Source organism: Rana temporaria, chromosome 1 (assembly GCF_905171775.1).
Source record: "Rana temporaria chromosome 1, aRanTem1.1, whole genome shotgun sequence".
Lineage (NCBI taxonomy): Eukaryota > Metazoa > Chordata > Amphibia > Anura > Ranidae > Rana > Rana temporaria.
In genome coordinates this window covers 246,486,947-246,503,199 of record NC_053489.1, presented here as the reverse complement: position 1 = coordinate 246,503,199, position 16,253 = coordinate 246,486,947, and the positions used below count along the sequence as shown (strand labels likewise).

Below are 16,253 nucleotides of genomic sequence, written 5' to 3'. Positions count from 1 at the left end.
AGCAGTGGCCCTCACGGTCCAATACCTCGAGAAGTTCGGCTGGGTCCTAAATCGAGAAAAGTCAGCTTTCCTGCCCACAAGGCAGTTGGAATATCTCGGCATGAGATTAGACACAGAACAACAAAGAGTGTTTCTACCTCTGAGGAAGGTCAAAGCCATCAAGGAATTAATCCTACTGGTTCTAAGCAAGAAGGAACCGACTATTCGCCTATGTATGAGGTTACTAGGCAAGATGGTGGCCACATTCGAGGCGGTACCATACGCCCAGAGCCACACTCGCATCCTGCAGGCAGCCATCCTGTCAGCATGGAGCAGAAGGCCACAGGCCTTGGATATCCTGTTGCCGCTCTCATCAAGAGTCCGACAAAGTCTGTGTTGGTGGTTAGACCCTCAGAATCTACTGAAGGGGAAGTCTTTCAGCCCAGTGGCTTGGAAGATAGTGACCACAGACGCCAGCCTGACGGGCTGGGGAGCAATTTTGGATGGTTGCACTCGCCAAGGTACTTGGGCAACGCCAGAGAAGCAGTTGCCCATCAACATCTTGGAGCTCAGAGCTGCTCGACTAGCCCTCAGGGCTTGGACGTCAAAATTGCAGGGGTTCCCGGTGAGAATTCAATCAGACAATGCCACGGCCGTGGCATACATAAATCACCAAGGGGGAACCAGGAGTCAAGCCGCTCAGAGAGAGGTGAGCTTGATTCTCCTATGGGCAGAGGCTCATGTGCCCTGCATATCGGCAATATTCATTCCAGGAGTGGACAACTTTCAGGCGGACTTCTTAAGCCGCCAGACTCTATTGCCGGGGGAATGGTCTCTGCATCCACAAATCTTTCAAGCACTCTGCCAAAGATGGGGAGTGCCGGACGTGGATATCATGGCATCGAGACTCAACAAGAAGCTAGACAGGTTCATGTCCCGCTCAAGGGATCCGATGGCCTGCTGAACCGATGCGTTGGTTTGTCCTTGGCATCAGTTCAAACTTCTTTATGCGTTTCCCCCGCTCCAGTTACTACCCCGCCTGCTGCGCAGGATCCGGGTGGAGCACATACCAGTCATCCTGGTAGCTCCAGCATGGCCCAGAAGGGCATGGTACTCACTAATCTTAAGGATGGTAGTGGGAGACCCTTGGACTCTTCCTCTACGGCCAGACCTGCTATCGCAAGGTCCGATCCTCCACCCTGCCCTACGGCATCTAAATTTGACGGCCTGGAAGCTGAATCCCTGATTCTCAGGGGTAGAGGTCTGTCTCAGAAAGTAATCTCTACCCTAATCAGAGCCAGGAAACCGGTCTCTAGGGTGATTTATTACAGGGTCTGGAAGGCCTATGTAGGCTGGTGTGAGTCCAAGCGATGGCTTTCTCGCAAATTTACCATCGATAGACTATTAAGTTTTCTCCAGCTAGGAGTGGATAAAGGATTGGCATTAAGCACAATCAAAGGACAGATTTCTGCTCTGTCAGTGTGGTTTCAGCGGCCGCTGGCCACCCACTCGCTGGTTAAGACCTTCCTTCAAGGGGTCTTACGTATTAAACCTCCAGTTAAATCCCCGCTTTGCCCGTGGGATTTAAACCTTGTTCTGTCAAGTTTACAGAAACAACCGTTTGAGCCGTTGGCTGAAATTCCTTTGGTTTTACTGACAAGGAAGTTAGTATTTTTGGTCGCCATAGTTTCCGCAAGAAGAGTATCGGAACTGGCGGCCTTATCCTGTAAGGAACCATATCTTATTTTTCATAAGGACAGGGTCATTCTCCGCCCTCATCCTTCCTTCCTACCGAAGGTTGTATCCAGTTTTCATTTTGAACCAGGATTTGGTATTACCATCCTTCTTCCCTAAACCTACTTCCAGAAAGGAAGGGTTGCTGCATACCTTGGATATCGTCAGGGCCATGAAGGCCTATCTTAAAGCTACAAAGAAGACCCGGAAAACAGATGTGCTGTTCATATTACCGGATGGGCCCAAGAAGGGGCAGGCAGCTGCAAAATCCACCATTTCTAGGTGGATTAAGCAATTAATCACTCAGGCCTACGGCTTGAAAGGGTTGCCTCCTCCAGTATCATTAAAGGCTCATTCTACTAGGGCCATGGGCGCCTCCTGGGCAGCACACCACCAGATCTCTATGGCTCAAGTTTGCAAGGCGGCAACCTGGTCTTCTGTCCACACGTTTACAAAATTCTACCAGTTGGACGTAAGAAGGAAGTCTGATACAGCCTTTGGGCAGGCAGTGCTGCAGGCTGCAGTTTGAGACCCTCGGATTCCGGGGGCTCCTCTTTTTTGAGTTAAATTTAAAATTTAAGATTATTTTTCTCAACTAAGTTGGATTTATTATGATTTGAGTATTTCTCTAAATTAAATCCTTTTGTCTTGGAGATGTTCTCCCTCCCCTCATTGTGAGCATTGCTTTGGGACATCCCATATAGTAATGAATATGCCGCTCTGTGTCCCGTGATGTACGATAAAGAAAAAGGGATTTTTAATACAGCTTACCTGTAAAATCCTTTTCTTGGAGTACATCACGGGACACAGAGCTCCCACCCCTCTTTTTGGGGACCATTTTGGGAGGCATACTGCTTGCTACAAAACTGAGGTACTCCTCCTATGGGAGGGGGTTATATAGGGAGGGGCATTTCCTGTTTGAGATTGCGAGTGTCAACACCTGAAGGTACTCCATATAACCCATATAGTAATGAATATGCCGCTCTGTGTCCCGTGATGTACTCCAAGAAAAGGATTTTACAGGTAAGCTGTATTAAAAATCCCTTTTTTTTTTTATAAAAAAAAAGGGGGGTTGTCATCCGGGGCCCTGGGGAACTACGGGCCCCTGGGGACCTCCAGACCTCTAAAAAAAAAAAAATTGGCCCTTTAATAAAAAATTAAATAAAAATATATAAAAAAAATATAGTTTTTTATTTAAAAATAAATAAAAAAAGGGGGGTTGCCATCTGGGGCCCTGGGGGGCCTCCGGTCCCCTGGGGACCCCTAAAAAAAAAAGGCCCTTTTAATAAAAAATAAAAATATACTAAAAAATATATATTTTTTTAATTTAAAAATAAATAAAAAAAGGGGGGTTGCCATCTGGGGGCCTCCAGGCCCCTGGGGACCTCCGGACCCCTAAAAAAAAAAAAAGGGGGGTTGCTTTGGGCCCCCAACAGTGACAGGGCCCTGGGCAGCTGCCCCTGTTTGTCCTATGGTAAAGACGGCCCTGAGTCTAAACCGATGAAAACGGACTGAAGTTCAGTTTCAACGGTCCAAACCGACCGTGTGTGGGCCCCATCGGTCAGTTATCCTTCGGTCGAAAAATTTAGAACTTGCTTTAAAATTGAACCAATGGACGCCTAAGCGATCGTTCAAAACCGACGGTTAGTACGCAAAAGCATCGGTTCAAAACCCGCGCATGCTCAGAATCAAGTCGACGCATGCTTGGAAGCATTGAACTTCATTTTTCTCAGCATGTCGTTGTGTTTTACGTCACCGCGTTGGACTTGATCGTTTTTTTAACTGATGGTGTGTAGGCACATCAGACCATCAGTCTGCTCCATCGGTTAACAGATGAAACTGAACTTCAGTCAGTTTTCATCGGTTTAGACCAGGGATAAGCAATTAGCGGACCTCCAGCTGTTGCAAAACTACAAGTCCCATCATGCCTCTGACTCTGGGTGTCATGCTTGTGGCTGTCAGTGTCTTGCTATGCCTCATGGGAATCGTAGTTCTGCAACAGCTGGAGGTCCGCTAATTGCATATCCCTGGTTTAGACTGATCGTGTGTACAGGGCCTTAGTGTATTTGTGTACGTGTATGCACCCATCTAAGAAATAAATGATTAAGCAGATCATGCCAACTGGCCTCACCATGTTAAAGGCTAGCTTTAAATTGTAGCTCCAGCCAAACATTTCAGTAAAGAAGGATGTGGAGCGCCATCAGGTTTTTAATGTTTTATATAGTGCCATCGTTGCCCAAGCACCTGAAATGCTTGAAGGCGGTTTGGGGTATGTATGTGGCATGGTTCCTGCAGTGGAAGGATTTATTATAATGTATGTTGCTGAGATGATTTACTGAGAATGGCAAAGCGTAGGTAGTTTGTGTGCTTGGAAAGAAGTTTGGTAAATCTACATTTTGCCCTGCTGTTTTCTCTGCTCAGGCTCAGCTAGTGAAGGACAGAAACTCCATGCTGCGGCTCACTAGCGTTGGCTCTGATGAAGATGAGGACACAGATGCTGTTCCATCAAGAGTACACATGACATGGACCAAGGATAAACATCAAGCCCTGCGTATAGCCCAAAGCAATGCAATGCCCAGCTTTCAGGATTTACTAAGCATGCGCCCGTGAGTCTCTGCATACGAATGTTTACAAAATAACCTTCTTTCAACCAACAGTAGCTTATTATCGTCTTTACTGATAACTTTTCTATTCCTTAGGGATCAGTCTAATGTACGGCGTATGCACACAGCAGTAAAACTAAATGAAGTCATTGTCAATAAATCTCATGATGCTAAACTGGTACTATTGAATATGCCTGGACCTCCACGTAACCCGCAGGGTGATGAAAACTGTATCCTTTTACCCAAACAATTAGTGAACACAATAATTTGAGTGTTTGTGAAAACAGTTTATATGTGCCAGTCTTGTATTGTTGGGTTATACAAGAGGATGTAAAAAAAAAAAAAAACGGTAGGCAAGCCCGAGATCGCTCCTCCTATTCCCAGCATGCCTCAGTTTTCTTGTGCCAGTGTCCTAAGTGGATGAATATTTTATTCACAGCTCTGCTGAGAAAAGCCTTACCTTTTTTGCTAGCTTTTTTTTTTTTCTTCTTCAATTAAAATTCCTACTTCATTGCTTCTGAGCTGGTCTCTATATGCAGATATCTAGACCAGCCTTTCTTCGGCTTGACATTAGAATGCTGTATGAGGACCCCAGTGGGCTGGGCCTTGTGGGCTAACCTGGAATGTGCAGACCTTATGATGTAAGCTTTATGTACTAAATGGCTCAAGTGTGAAGGGGAACAGGAACCCATTTCAAGCACCAGCATTGTAGATTACCTGACCACATACAGCAGGCAAACTGCTTTCTTTTCTTACCCTGGAATGTTGCCTTCGGGCACTGGGGTCCGCATCTCGGGTCGTTCCAGACCTTCGCATACTGATTAAAGTTTTTTCTGAAGCGCTTTATGGGTCTAGAGCCATTGTATTGCCTCAGCACTTGACCCTGACTCTGAAATCTTGCTTATTGAGTAGGTCTTTTTGGCAGAGCACCGAGAGCTATCTTGACTGTTTTCCATCCAGGTCTCTGCAGAAGGGGTTAATGTTATCTGCTGGATGGAGTGTTGCACTCTGCACTTTTCCCACCATTCAACCCTGAGAAAGCACCTTCCTGATGCTGCTTTGGTTTGCAAGAGCCACATGGAACACTGATCCTTGATCCCTTCTTAGAGTATGACCTAGTCATCTTTAGCCACCTGAGCCTACACCTGCTTCCAAGCAGTTGGGTTTGTGAGTACCTGCGGCTTTACCTTGTACTTTGAGCTATATTGTCTCCGCTTTGTGGTCTAATTCTAGACATAGGGGGAACTAGTTGCTCTTAACCAGGTGGCTTCAGCTCACACACCAATAACTGTACCGGTGCTGCCCATCGTTTGCCTCCTGAGGTGCCTGACCATAATGGCCTGGAATATTGCCCTTTGCTAGAGTATATGCAATCTTCTTAGCCAGTTGGGCATGGCCATCTCCTCTGCTTTATCCAAAGGGGATTTTAATGCAGTCAAATAGCAGTAGTGTTGGCCGATTTTGACCACAGAGGCCACAAGCGCTCCCCTTTTCTTGCATACTCTCTCTGCTGAAGAGACTCTAAAGCCGCGTACACACGACCATTTTTCATGTCATGGAAAAAAACAGTTTTTCTCAACGTGATTCTTGTCAACCCTGCCTTGCATACACACAATCGTGAAAAAAAATGCTTGAGCAAAGCGCAGTGACGTACTACACGTATGACGGCACTACAAAGGGGAAGTTCCATTCGATTGGCAACACCCTTTGGGCTGATTATGCAAATTTCCCTTCTCATAACCTGCTTCTGAGCATGCACATTTTTTTTCCCGTCATTAAAGCCTACACATGACTGTTTTTTAAGACGTGAAAAACGAGGAGGAAAAATAGAGCATGTTCTAAATTTTTAATAAAACGGTCGTGTGTATGCGGCATAATGCAGAGTCTTTTCAGTATTTGCTAAGCAAGTCTATCTCTGAGGCTGGCTATAGATGAATCTTTGATTTTAATTTTTTTCAGCCAGCAGACTGATGCAAACAAATAGATTCCCCCATTCACACAAGCAAGGTGGATAAAGGAATCAAGGGTCTGCAGTCACCTCTGTTTTTCTTGACAGGTCATGAATATTGGCCTGTCTTGACTATGACCTTAACCCAGGACAGAAGGGATTATTTGATCACTATGGCAGTCAATCCTCTGTCCGAGTCCATATTTGAAACTCTCCCCCTCTCCTTGGTTTCAAAAACGATAGGTAACATTCTGTAATTAAAATATATACATTTGCAGCCTTGACTGTATGTCTTGGCTTATCTAGAGAGGAAGGCTGACAGAAGCTACGATGAGGAAGAAGGGACAAACTATCAGGCAGATAAGACACTATCCTTGTAGGTTTAACTTGTTTGTGCCTTCCTGGCAGCAGAGTTTGTTCTTTCTTCCTAATCTGTATTCTCTCAGCACAGTCTGTGTCATTCCTTTTTGCTTTTTTCCCCATTCAGCAACCGTAAATATTAAAGTTGATCAGCCTCTAGTGTGACTTTAGGTACAGTGCCAAGAGAGCAGCTCAGCATGTGTAGAGCAGTGAGAGTGAATTACTGGATTTATTTTTATTTATTTTTTATAATTTTTATTGAAAAGTTTTTTTCAGTTGGCATACAACACAAATAAAATGACACACAGAAAAAAACAATAGGGGATGTGCAATAGACACAGACCCTGTAATCTCATACATAACTGATGTGAACTAAACACAGTAAAAGCTAACAGTGATATATATATATATATATATCTCATGTATAGCAAAACCCTGATTATGCTTTTAATCTGTTAGCCTTATTATGAGGTGAGAAATACATAGTTTACCCCTCCAAGTACAAAAGACAAGAAAAAAAACCATAACCAAATATTAGCCATCCTACTTCTCATTATTTTGGGTATTCTACGTTCCTCAACACATGCGTCTTTGTCCCCATAAACAGCATAGGCACTTTTTGAAATTTTACATAGCTATACCTGAAAAACGTTGCAAGCTTGAAGTAATTTATTGGGACTTCTATTTTTAACTAAAATCCCACTTTAAGTGTTGGGCTGGAGAGCCCTCATGGATGAACTGTTTGCTCTGCATGACCTTTGAGGGACAACATCTCTTCACAGTAAGGGTACTCCTCTTTCTCAGCAGAAGAAGCCAAGGCCTCAATATGGAAGACTCACTCCTTGTTGGAGGCCATGAAAATTTTTATTTTCACCACGGCCTCAAGCTCCAAACCCAAGTCTTTCACCCAGTCCATCTTCAAATCTCAGGCCCCATACACACGACCGAGTTTCTCGACAGAATTCAGCGAGAAACTCGGTCGTAGCCGGATTCTGCCGAGAAACCCGGTCGTGTGTACGCTTTTCAGCGAGGAACCCTTTGAGGAACTCGTCGGGCCGAAAAGAGAACATGTTCTCTATTTTCTCATTAGTCAATGGGAAAAGTCGGCCCGGCGGCTTCCACACTGAACTCGACGAGGAACTCGATGTGTTTGGCACGTCGAGTTCCTCGGACGTGTGTACGGGGCCTTAGACTTTAAATTTCAAAAACAAGACCTGCTCTCTTGACTTCTACAGGCCCAAAACCATAGTCATAATAGAACAACTAGAAAATATAAAAGAGGAGCATAAGTCCCATAAAAGGTCTGTTTTTTTTTTTTTTCTACTGAAAAGCCTATGGAGTGCAAAACACACCCAAAAACTTCACCCGGTGCAAAAAAAATGTGCATACATAAAGAGGTGCGACAAAAACGTGCAAACGGGCGCTTACGTCAATTGGTCCTCCATAAAGAAGGACCCAACCCTGATCCCCCGGGGCGTTAGGCTCCTGACAGGGACTGAGGTACTCCCATGGTCCATGCAGCCGAAGCCGACACGTACCCCATTCCTTGAAGGGTCTGCCGAAACAGAACCCTCCCAGTACTAGGTGGGGCTCCCTCGAAGGGAGACCCCATGAGAGCAGGCAAACTAAGCCAGAAGGCCATGTCCACCCACCCACTCCCAAGACGTTCAGGGCTGGCCCGAGGGTCGGCACCCTACTAATCACACACAGTGACAAACGTGAACACCAAACAAAAAGACATAAAAGTGACGAACACAGGGAAAAAGAAAGTGGGGGAGAAAGAAAGACAAGGGGGAGTGAAAAGGTGACCATCGTGCAATACGATGGCCGGCCCTCCGGCCAGGAATCAAAAATTCCTCTGGTCCTAGCCAAAAGTCCCGGCCCTAGAGGCAGGTGTAAAAAAGGTGGTATGGTGACGTGACCAAGGTGCCAAAAAGCAAAAGTGCCGGTAAAAACACTAGTGCAATTACAGCACCCCTGGACTGCCACTCCAGAAGCACATCACCATATGCTTTTCAACGAGCCCTGACCAACAGCCCGGACAGTCACAGCCCCCTTCCCTACCAGGAAGGAACGAGGGCTCCGGAAGCTCAGAGAGAAAGCCTGAGCATACAAGCCACCCCCGTCGCCTCTTTCGCTCCCTACCTAATTATATTCGAGAGGTACTAGCTGATTCTACGGCCCCACCTTAACAGTAGGGTGAGGCCAACGTTCCCTCTCGAAAAACTGGCAAGGTTAGGAACTGCATCAAATCCAGGCCAGAAGGCCAGGGATCCCGGCCCCTCAGCTTTGACCGCATGTTTCTCCGTCCAAATGAGAAAGCTTCCACCTCCATGCCAGCAGGTTCTGCATCTGCCACCGCAATCCTTTTCCACCTCGCCGTGTACTAAGGACAGTTAGCATAGCTCCCCCTACTGGCAACTGATAAGAACAGATACTACACTTGATCTTAGCCAAAAGGCAGAGAAGCGATAAAGGGTCTGTTTAGCTATACAGAATTAACATCAAATACCATTCTCTGAATGGTTGGATAACTGGTTACTGGGACATGCCTCATATATGAGAATTTCAACTTATTACAACATGCCAAAGAGCCCAAATCTTCAATGTATAAAAGGAGCTACAAGTTTACCATCTGCTTATGTCACCATACAGATTAGCACATCTCATTGCACCTCCAACAGGTCTTCTGGAGCACTGCGTCATCGCTCCAGTCTCTGTGACAGGTTCCAAGGTTTCTACTTCTACCTTTTTACAGTTCCAACAGCAAAAAAGGGCATCTGCCCCAGCTTGCAGTCTGTCATAGCCCCCCTAATTAGGGAGACTTTCAGGTCTGTGTGGACATCAAGAATGCATGCTTGCATGTCCCCATTTGTCCAGCACAGTGGTGATTCCTGCTCTTTGTTGTGGCTCTGCTGAACTTCCACCTATCTGTTTCACCTTGGGTGTTCACCAAGGTGCTTGCCTCTGTGATAGCTTTGGTGCACGTTCAGAGAATTCCTATTGTGGGATATCTAGATGACATTCTGCTGAGGGAACAGTGAGCATAGGTTCTGATGGACAATGCAGCCTTGACTAATCCAGAACCTTGAGAGTTCTAGATCTAGTCCCAGACACAGCTCAAGCTCTCTCAGCTTCCAGACTGAGACTCTTCAGTCCAGGATTCTCCTTATTTTTGATTCTGTATGAGCGTACTTGGGCTCATGGTACCCCCCTTTTGAGGGTGCCCAATTCCACTCCAGACCCCTACAGCACAACATGCTTGTTGCAGGACAAGTCCAATCGTTGGACAGATCGATTTTGTCTGGCATTGAAGACCAGGTTGTCCTGGGCATGGTGGCTCTGGAGTCAGGAAAGCCTTCTTTTCTAGTCTTCTAGAAGACTTTATAATGGGTGCCAGCCTGTCAAGCCATAATTCAGGCGTAACATGCAACATGATTACCAAAAAGACTGTTAAATTTCAATTTGTCTGATCACATTTCCCACTTTGTAACAGACCATTTTAAATGAGCTTGAGATATGGCGGCTTCTTTGCATAATAGCGCTTTAAGTTACATTTTTGGATAGCACAGCGAACTGTGTTCAGACAGTGATTTTTCCAAGTATTCCTGAACCAATCATAGAATCATGGCTGTTTACAGTGCCATCTAAAGGCCAGAAGATCACGGGCACCCAATTTTGCATTTCAGCCTTGTCCTTTGAGTACAGATTTTTCTAGATTCTCTGAATCTTTTTGATAATCTGTACTGTAGATGATATATTTAATGCCGATTAACCTAATTAGTTGCAAAATGTTCTTCCAGCTCTTCGTTGTTATTACCACTTTGCCAGCTTTATACTGCCCTGTATTAACTTTTGTGAGACATATTGCTGCCATCAATTTCAAAATTACTTATTTTATTCACAAAAAAAAGTTTATTAGATTTGCACATTATTGCATTCTGTTTTTATGTACATTTTACACCGCGTCTCAACTTTTTTGAAACTGGGGGTTGCAAGTCCCACACTTCTTTGCTTACGATCATGCACTTTGTTTTGCTTTGTCAAACAACTAAGGCATGATAGGAGTGACTTTTCTGGGAACAGCCCAAAATTTGGGATTTTCTTTTACCATCAATGATAATGGTAAACAGGAAAAATAGAGAGGTGAATCTCCTTAACGAGGGCACACTGACAAGTGTACTAATCACGCATGCCTCCCCTCCCACTCTATCCAAACTTTTTTTTTTTTTTAAGTTTTCCTTTTAGTTATACTTTTATTGTCATTGTGTTTTAGGTAGGCTAAAAAAAGAAAAATGTGCACTAATGTTTCTGGGCTCTACTACAGGTACAAACAACAAATAAATATGTGGTTTCGCTGCAATCGTTGGGAGTAGGAGAATTTCTTTTGAGTTGTTGTTTGGTGGTAGGTTATGGTAATGTCACAAAATGTACAACATCCTATGCATTAAGGTGAAAAAAACACCTGGCAATCGAAGACCCCCCCCAAGCCCTCACCTGAGCCAGTTCACCTGCTCGGCGCGTCCCTGGCGTCCTCTTCTCCACGGAGTCCTGGCGTTGATTGGATAGATTGATAGCATCGCAGCTATTGGCTGCCACTGCGGTCGATCAAATCCAACAACGTGGAGCGCTGGGGGGCAGGGCTGAGTCATACACTCTGCGTCTATGGATGCCAAGTGTATGCCTCGGGAGCATGCCCACGAGGTAACTCCTTCGGGAGAGCTCTTCTCTAAGGGGGTTATCTAATACGGGGAGGGAGAGCCTACAAGAAACCCCAGAAGAGGATGTTCGGGGCCACGCTGTGCAAAACGAGCTGCACAGTGGAGGTAAGTATGACATGTTTGTTATTTAAAAAAAAAAACAAGGTATAATCCACCTGGATAAATAAAGTAGTTGCGATACGTACAGTTTTACCAACACCGTCAAAGTTGCTAAATTTTTGTTATGGGGAGAGGATTTGTTTTACCGTCTATCACAGGGGTGTCCAAGGTTTTTTCAAAGAGGGCCAGATTTGATAAAGTGAACATGCGCGAGGGCCGACCATTTTGCCTGATATTCTGTGTTCCTCCGAGCATTAATACACTGCCCGACGAGAATTATCTCGCCTTTGTGGCTGTATGAGTAAAGAGATGAGCTCAGGGGTATTATTTGGATATACTGTATTTATTTGCGTATTACACGCACCTTCACTTTAAGAGGGAAGTTTCAGTAAAAAAAAAAAACTTTACATTTTAAATAAAGAACTGTGAAGCAAACTAAGGGTCAGTGCCCATCTTCAGACCCCCAATTGCCAGGAATGCACTCGCCCATTATTGTCAGGAATACACTTGCCCATTATTGCCAGGAATGCACTCACCCACCATTGCCAGGAATGCACTCACCCACCATTGCCAGAAATGCAGCCCCACTATTGCCAGGAATGAAGTCTAATTGCCAGGATTGCAGCCCCACCATTGCCAGGATTGCAGCCCCACCATTGGCAGGAATGCACTCACCATTGCAGCCTGTCCTAAGTGTCCATCTGCAGCTGTGCCCAAAAATTAAGCGTTATGGTTCTTAAATGTTGCCGACGCCGAGATACTTAGAGCCGGATGTCCTGTGTACTCAGCTGTACTCGTCTCCTCTCACAGTCCGCCCCTTGGCCCGGCTCCTATGATGGACATAACACACGTCCAATGGTGTGACTGCAAGCAGAGCCGAGCACACAGTACACCCGGCTCTGGCTATTTCGGCAGCACTCGCTCCCCTCACAGCAGAGATCGGCGTATAACACGCACCCACGATTTTCCCCTTATTTTATGGGGAAAAAAGTGCGTGTTATACGCTAATAAATACAGTATATCTGTTTAGATAACCAGGCGGGCTGTTCAAAACTGGGCCGTGGGCTGGACTTTGGACATGCCTGGTCTATCATGAAGGGGTTAAAAATTAAAGACTTTGTGGACAATACGTGTCATTAATAGCTCACTTATCCATGTACAATGTCATTTGTAAAGGACAACTCTGGGCAGATTTTTTTTGAGGTTTAAAATAAATTAAAAAAAAATCAGCTCTTGCTGCATTAATTGCCTCTTCTCTGTTTCCTGAAGTGATTACTTTCTGCCACTAGATGACCTCATTCTTCTGAAGATTGAGGATATCTTATGAAAGGCTGGGTTCACACTCTTGTCAATTGGATGTGGGTTTCTCCGCATTCAATTTACATGTCAGGAGATTTTTACCGGCTCGCAATGGAGCCGGTTCACACATCTCCGGGGCGAATTGCACAGGGGTCCTGTGTGTCTTTTGGTTTGTTTCAGATCCGAATGCAGCCAAAAATTCAAACCAAATTCAGACCTGAAATGGTGAACAGGGACACACCAGACCCCTGCTGTGAGCTGACAGTGCTATTGCCAGCAATTGCCGCTGATTTGATATGTCAAATCGCATATCAAATCACATCAATGTGAAACCAGGGCTTATTCTAGTTTCTAGGAAAACAAGCAAGGAGACTCTCTACCATTAGTTGAAGATTTAGCATTTGTATTATTTTCATTTAATTAAATAGGAAGGATCAACCAGAAATATGTTATGGTAGGCCTTTGTCTTCAGTGTCTGCATGAAGAACTGCCTGTGCACCAGATGCATTTTCATTGTCGCCTAACACATTTATTTTATGAAGAATGCTTCCATCAGTCACTTTTCACATGTAGTGTTTTTGGTTTACTTTTCTTTTAGTCCTTAATATGCTTTGTAGATATGGAGTTTCTTGAAGTGTTGACTGAAGGCTTGGAACGCGTACTTTTAGTAAGAGGCGGTGGAACGGAAGTCATCACTATATACTCTTAAGCCGACGTCTATGTTCTGCTTCACTCGAAGTTGAAGAAACCAAGAATGTGTTCAAAGAGGCCAAAAGAAAATGCATTACTGAAACTAGAACACACCAACCATTTATCCAATTCAATCTAGGCGAACAAGAGGGAAGCCAATGTTCCTGCAACATGTCAAATCCTTTTTACCGTTTAATAATGCCAAAATGTTAATGTTTGTGATTCAAGAGCACTATGGCAACAAAAGGGATGGACAGAACAGTATTTTCTTGCCCTGAACAGGGAGACCTCTATGCACCAGCAGGTATCAAATGCCTGTTGAATATCAGTAAACAGCCCTCTTTCAAGGGATAAAGTATCTGATTCACTTATTAGGAGCAGTGTGTGCCCATGAAGCTTTGGCCAGAGCACAGAGATTCATTTACTAAAGGGTATAATGCTTTAGCACGCCTTAATAACTCCTGACTTGGCTGGGAGCATGCTAACTCGTACTACCCACCACTACCTTTTCGCAAAGCTGAGCATCAAAAAATCATGCCTACTTGTATTGTCGAAATGTTACAATTCTCAAAAAAAAAAAAAAAAAAGTTTGTCACTTTTTATGTTCTGATTTATTATTGTCTTGTAAAAGCAGAAGTATTACCTCTGATATCAAGAGGACCTGGCAGTTAAAAGGAAACACTTTACTAATCTCCATCCAATGTCGGGGAGATGAAATAGTTCAGTGGCTTTATATGTATTGTATTTTTTCTTTTTTTTATTTAAATGGGAAAGTGGTATCGGCAAGTTTTTAATTTATTGCTCTGACCAGCATTCCATGTGTTAAATCTCTGTAATTGTTGTTTTAAAAGTGTGAATCATTATTGTACCAGTAGAAGCAGGTGCCATTATAGAGTCAGTCATAGATACACGTGAATAGACCAGCCGTTCTGCCTCTCACCCCAGTCCCTAGAACTACAAATGTATCTACAACAGTTGTCATTGTTTGTGTCAGCATTTTTGTTTGTTGGGGGGTGAGTTATTCTAAACAATAAAATGTTTTATATAAAAAGGTGTTTGTCATATTAAAGTGGAATTACCTTGAATTTGAGCACTTCAAACCAAAAATGCTATTTAATCCAAAAGCAAACTCCCCTATCCATGCCTCCATGTTTTATTTTACTGAGAAATCACTTAAACTGTCTATGGAAATGTTTGCCCATTCTTCCAGAAGCGCATTTGTGAGATCAGGCACTGATGTTGAACAAGAAGGCCTGGCTTGCAGTCTCCGCTCTAATTCATCCCAAAGATGTTCTATCAAGTTAAGGTCAGGACTCAGTTGCAGTCAAGTTCCTCCACTCCAAACTCACTCATCCATGTCTTTATGGACCTTGCTTTGTACATTGGTGCACAGTCATGTTGGAACAGGAAGGGGCCATCTCCAAACTTCCCACAAAGTTGGGAGCATGAAATTGTCCAAAGTGTCTTGGTATGCTGATGCCTTTAGGAGTTCCCTTCACTGGAACTAAGGGGCTAAGCCCAACCCCTGAAAAACAACCCGCCCTCCACCAAATGATTTGGACCCATGCACAAAGCAAGGTCTATAAAGACATGAATGAGCGAGTTTGGGGTGAAGGAACTTGACTAATAGCATGAGGATTAAAAATAGTCAATCTTGATTGAGACAAGTTTCACTTTAACCACTTGCCGACCAGCTGCCGCCGTTTTACGGCGGCAGGTCGGCTCTGCTGGGCGAGATCATGTATATCTACGCCATCTCGCCGAGCAGCCAATAGGGACGCGCGGGCGCGATCACCACCGGGCACCCGCGATCGCTCGTTACAGAGCGACGACCGGGAGCTGTGTGTGTAAACACACCTCCCGGTCCTGTCAGGGGGAGAAATGCCTGACCATCTGTTCATACAATGTATGAACAGCGGTCAGTCATTTCCCCAAGTCAGTCCAACCCCCCCCCCCCCTTTCAGTTAGAACACACCCAGGGAACATACTTGATCCCTTCCTCGCCCCCTAGTGTTAACCCCTTCCCTGACAGTGGCATTTTTATAGTAATCAATCCATTTTTATAGCACTGATCGCTATAAAAATGCCAATGGTCCCAAAAATGTGTCAAAAGTGTCCGCCATAATGTCGCAGTACCAATAAAAAATCGATGATCGCCGCCATTACTAGTAAAAATAAATATTAATAAAAATGCCATAAAACTATCCCCTATTTTGTAAACGCTATAACTTTTGCGCAAACCAATCAATAAACGCTTATTGCGATTTTTTTTTTTTTTTTTTACAGAAAATATGTAGAATACGTATCGGCCTAAACTGAGGAAAAAAAATGTTTTATATATTTTTGGGGGATATTTATTACAGCAAAAAGTAAAAAAAATATAAAAAAAATATCGAAATTGCCGCTCTATTTTTGTTTATAGCGCAAAAACTAAAAACCTCAGAGGTGATCAAATGCAACCAAAAGAAAGCTCTATTCGTGGGAAAAAAAGGACGCCAATTTTGTTTGGGAGCCACGTCGCACGACCGCGCAATTGTCCGTTAAAGCGACGCAGTGCCGAATCGCAAAAAGTGGCCTGGTCTTTGACCAGCATTATAGTCCGGGGCTGAAGTGGTTAAGAATATAATAGTGAAGCATGTACAGCAGAGTTCTATTCAAATGTTGAAACATAGTGGGCTTGTCTGGCTTTTTGTGCCCCCAGTGGACATTGATGAGGTTTCCATAAAAATCACCACAGTGGTTTAGTTACCTCCAAGGGATAAAGACATGCTGTGGAAGTGCTGACAACAAATCTTTTGTTACTTGTGTCCACAAAAATGC

The 16,253-nt window shown here is 44.3% G+C and overlaps 1 protein-coding gene and 1 pseudogene across 6 annotated transcripts in view; one reads left to right on the top strand and one right to left on the bottom strand.

Moving 5' to 3' along the window:
• The window catches only part of SLC12A6 (solute carrier family 12 member 6), a 110,923-nt gene extending 96,439 nt beyond the window's left edge, over positions 1-14,484 (top strand). For 5 of the 6 annotated variants that reach the window (XM_040352733.1, XM_040352724.1, XM_040352743.1 and 2 more), the window contains 3 exons: positions 4,135-4,319; positions 4,413-4,546; positions 13,361-13,452. In XM_040352733.1, the coding sequence (XP_040208667.1) occupies positions 4,135-4,319; positions 4,413-4,546; positions 13,361-13,452 (411 nt within the window). Of the gene's footprint in view, positions 1-4,134; positions 4,320-4,412; positions 4,547-13,360 lie in introns of all 6 variants that reach the window. The other variant, XM_040352753.1, reaches the window with a different exon arrangement.
• Positions 8,963-9,097, bottom strand: LOC120925195 (annotated as a pseudogene).
• Positions 14,485-16,253: the final 1,769 nt, after the last annotated feature.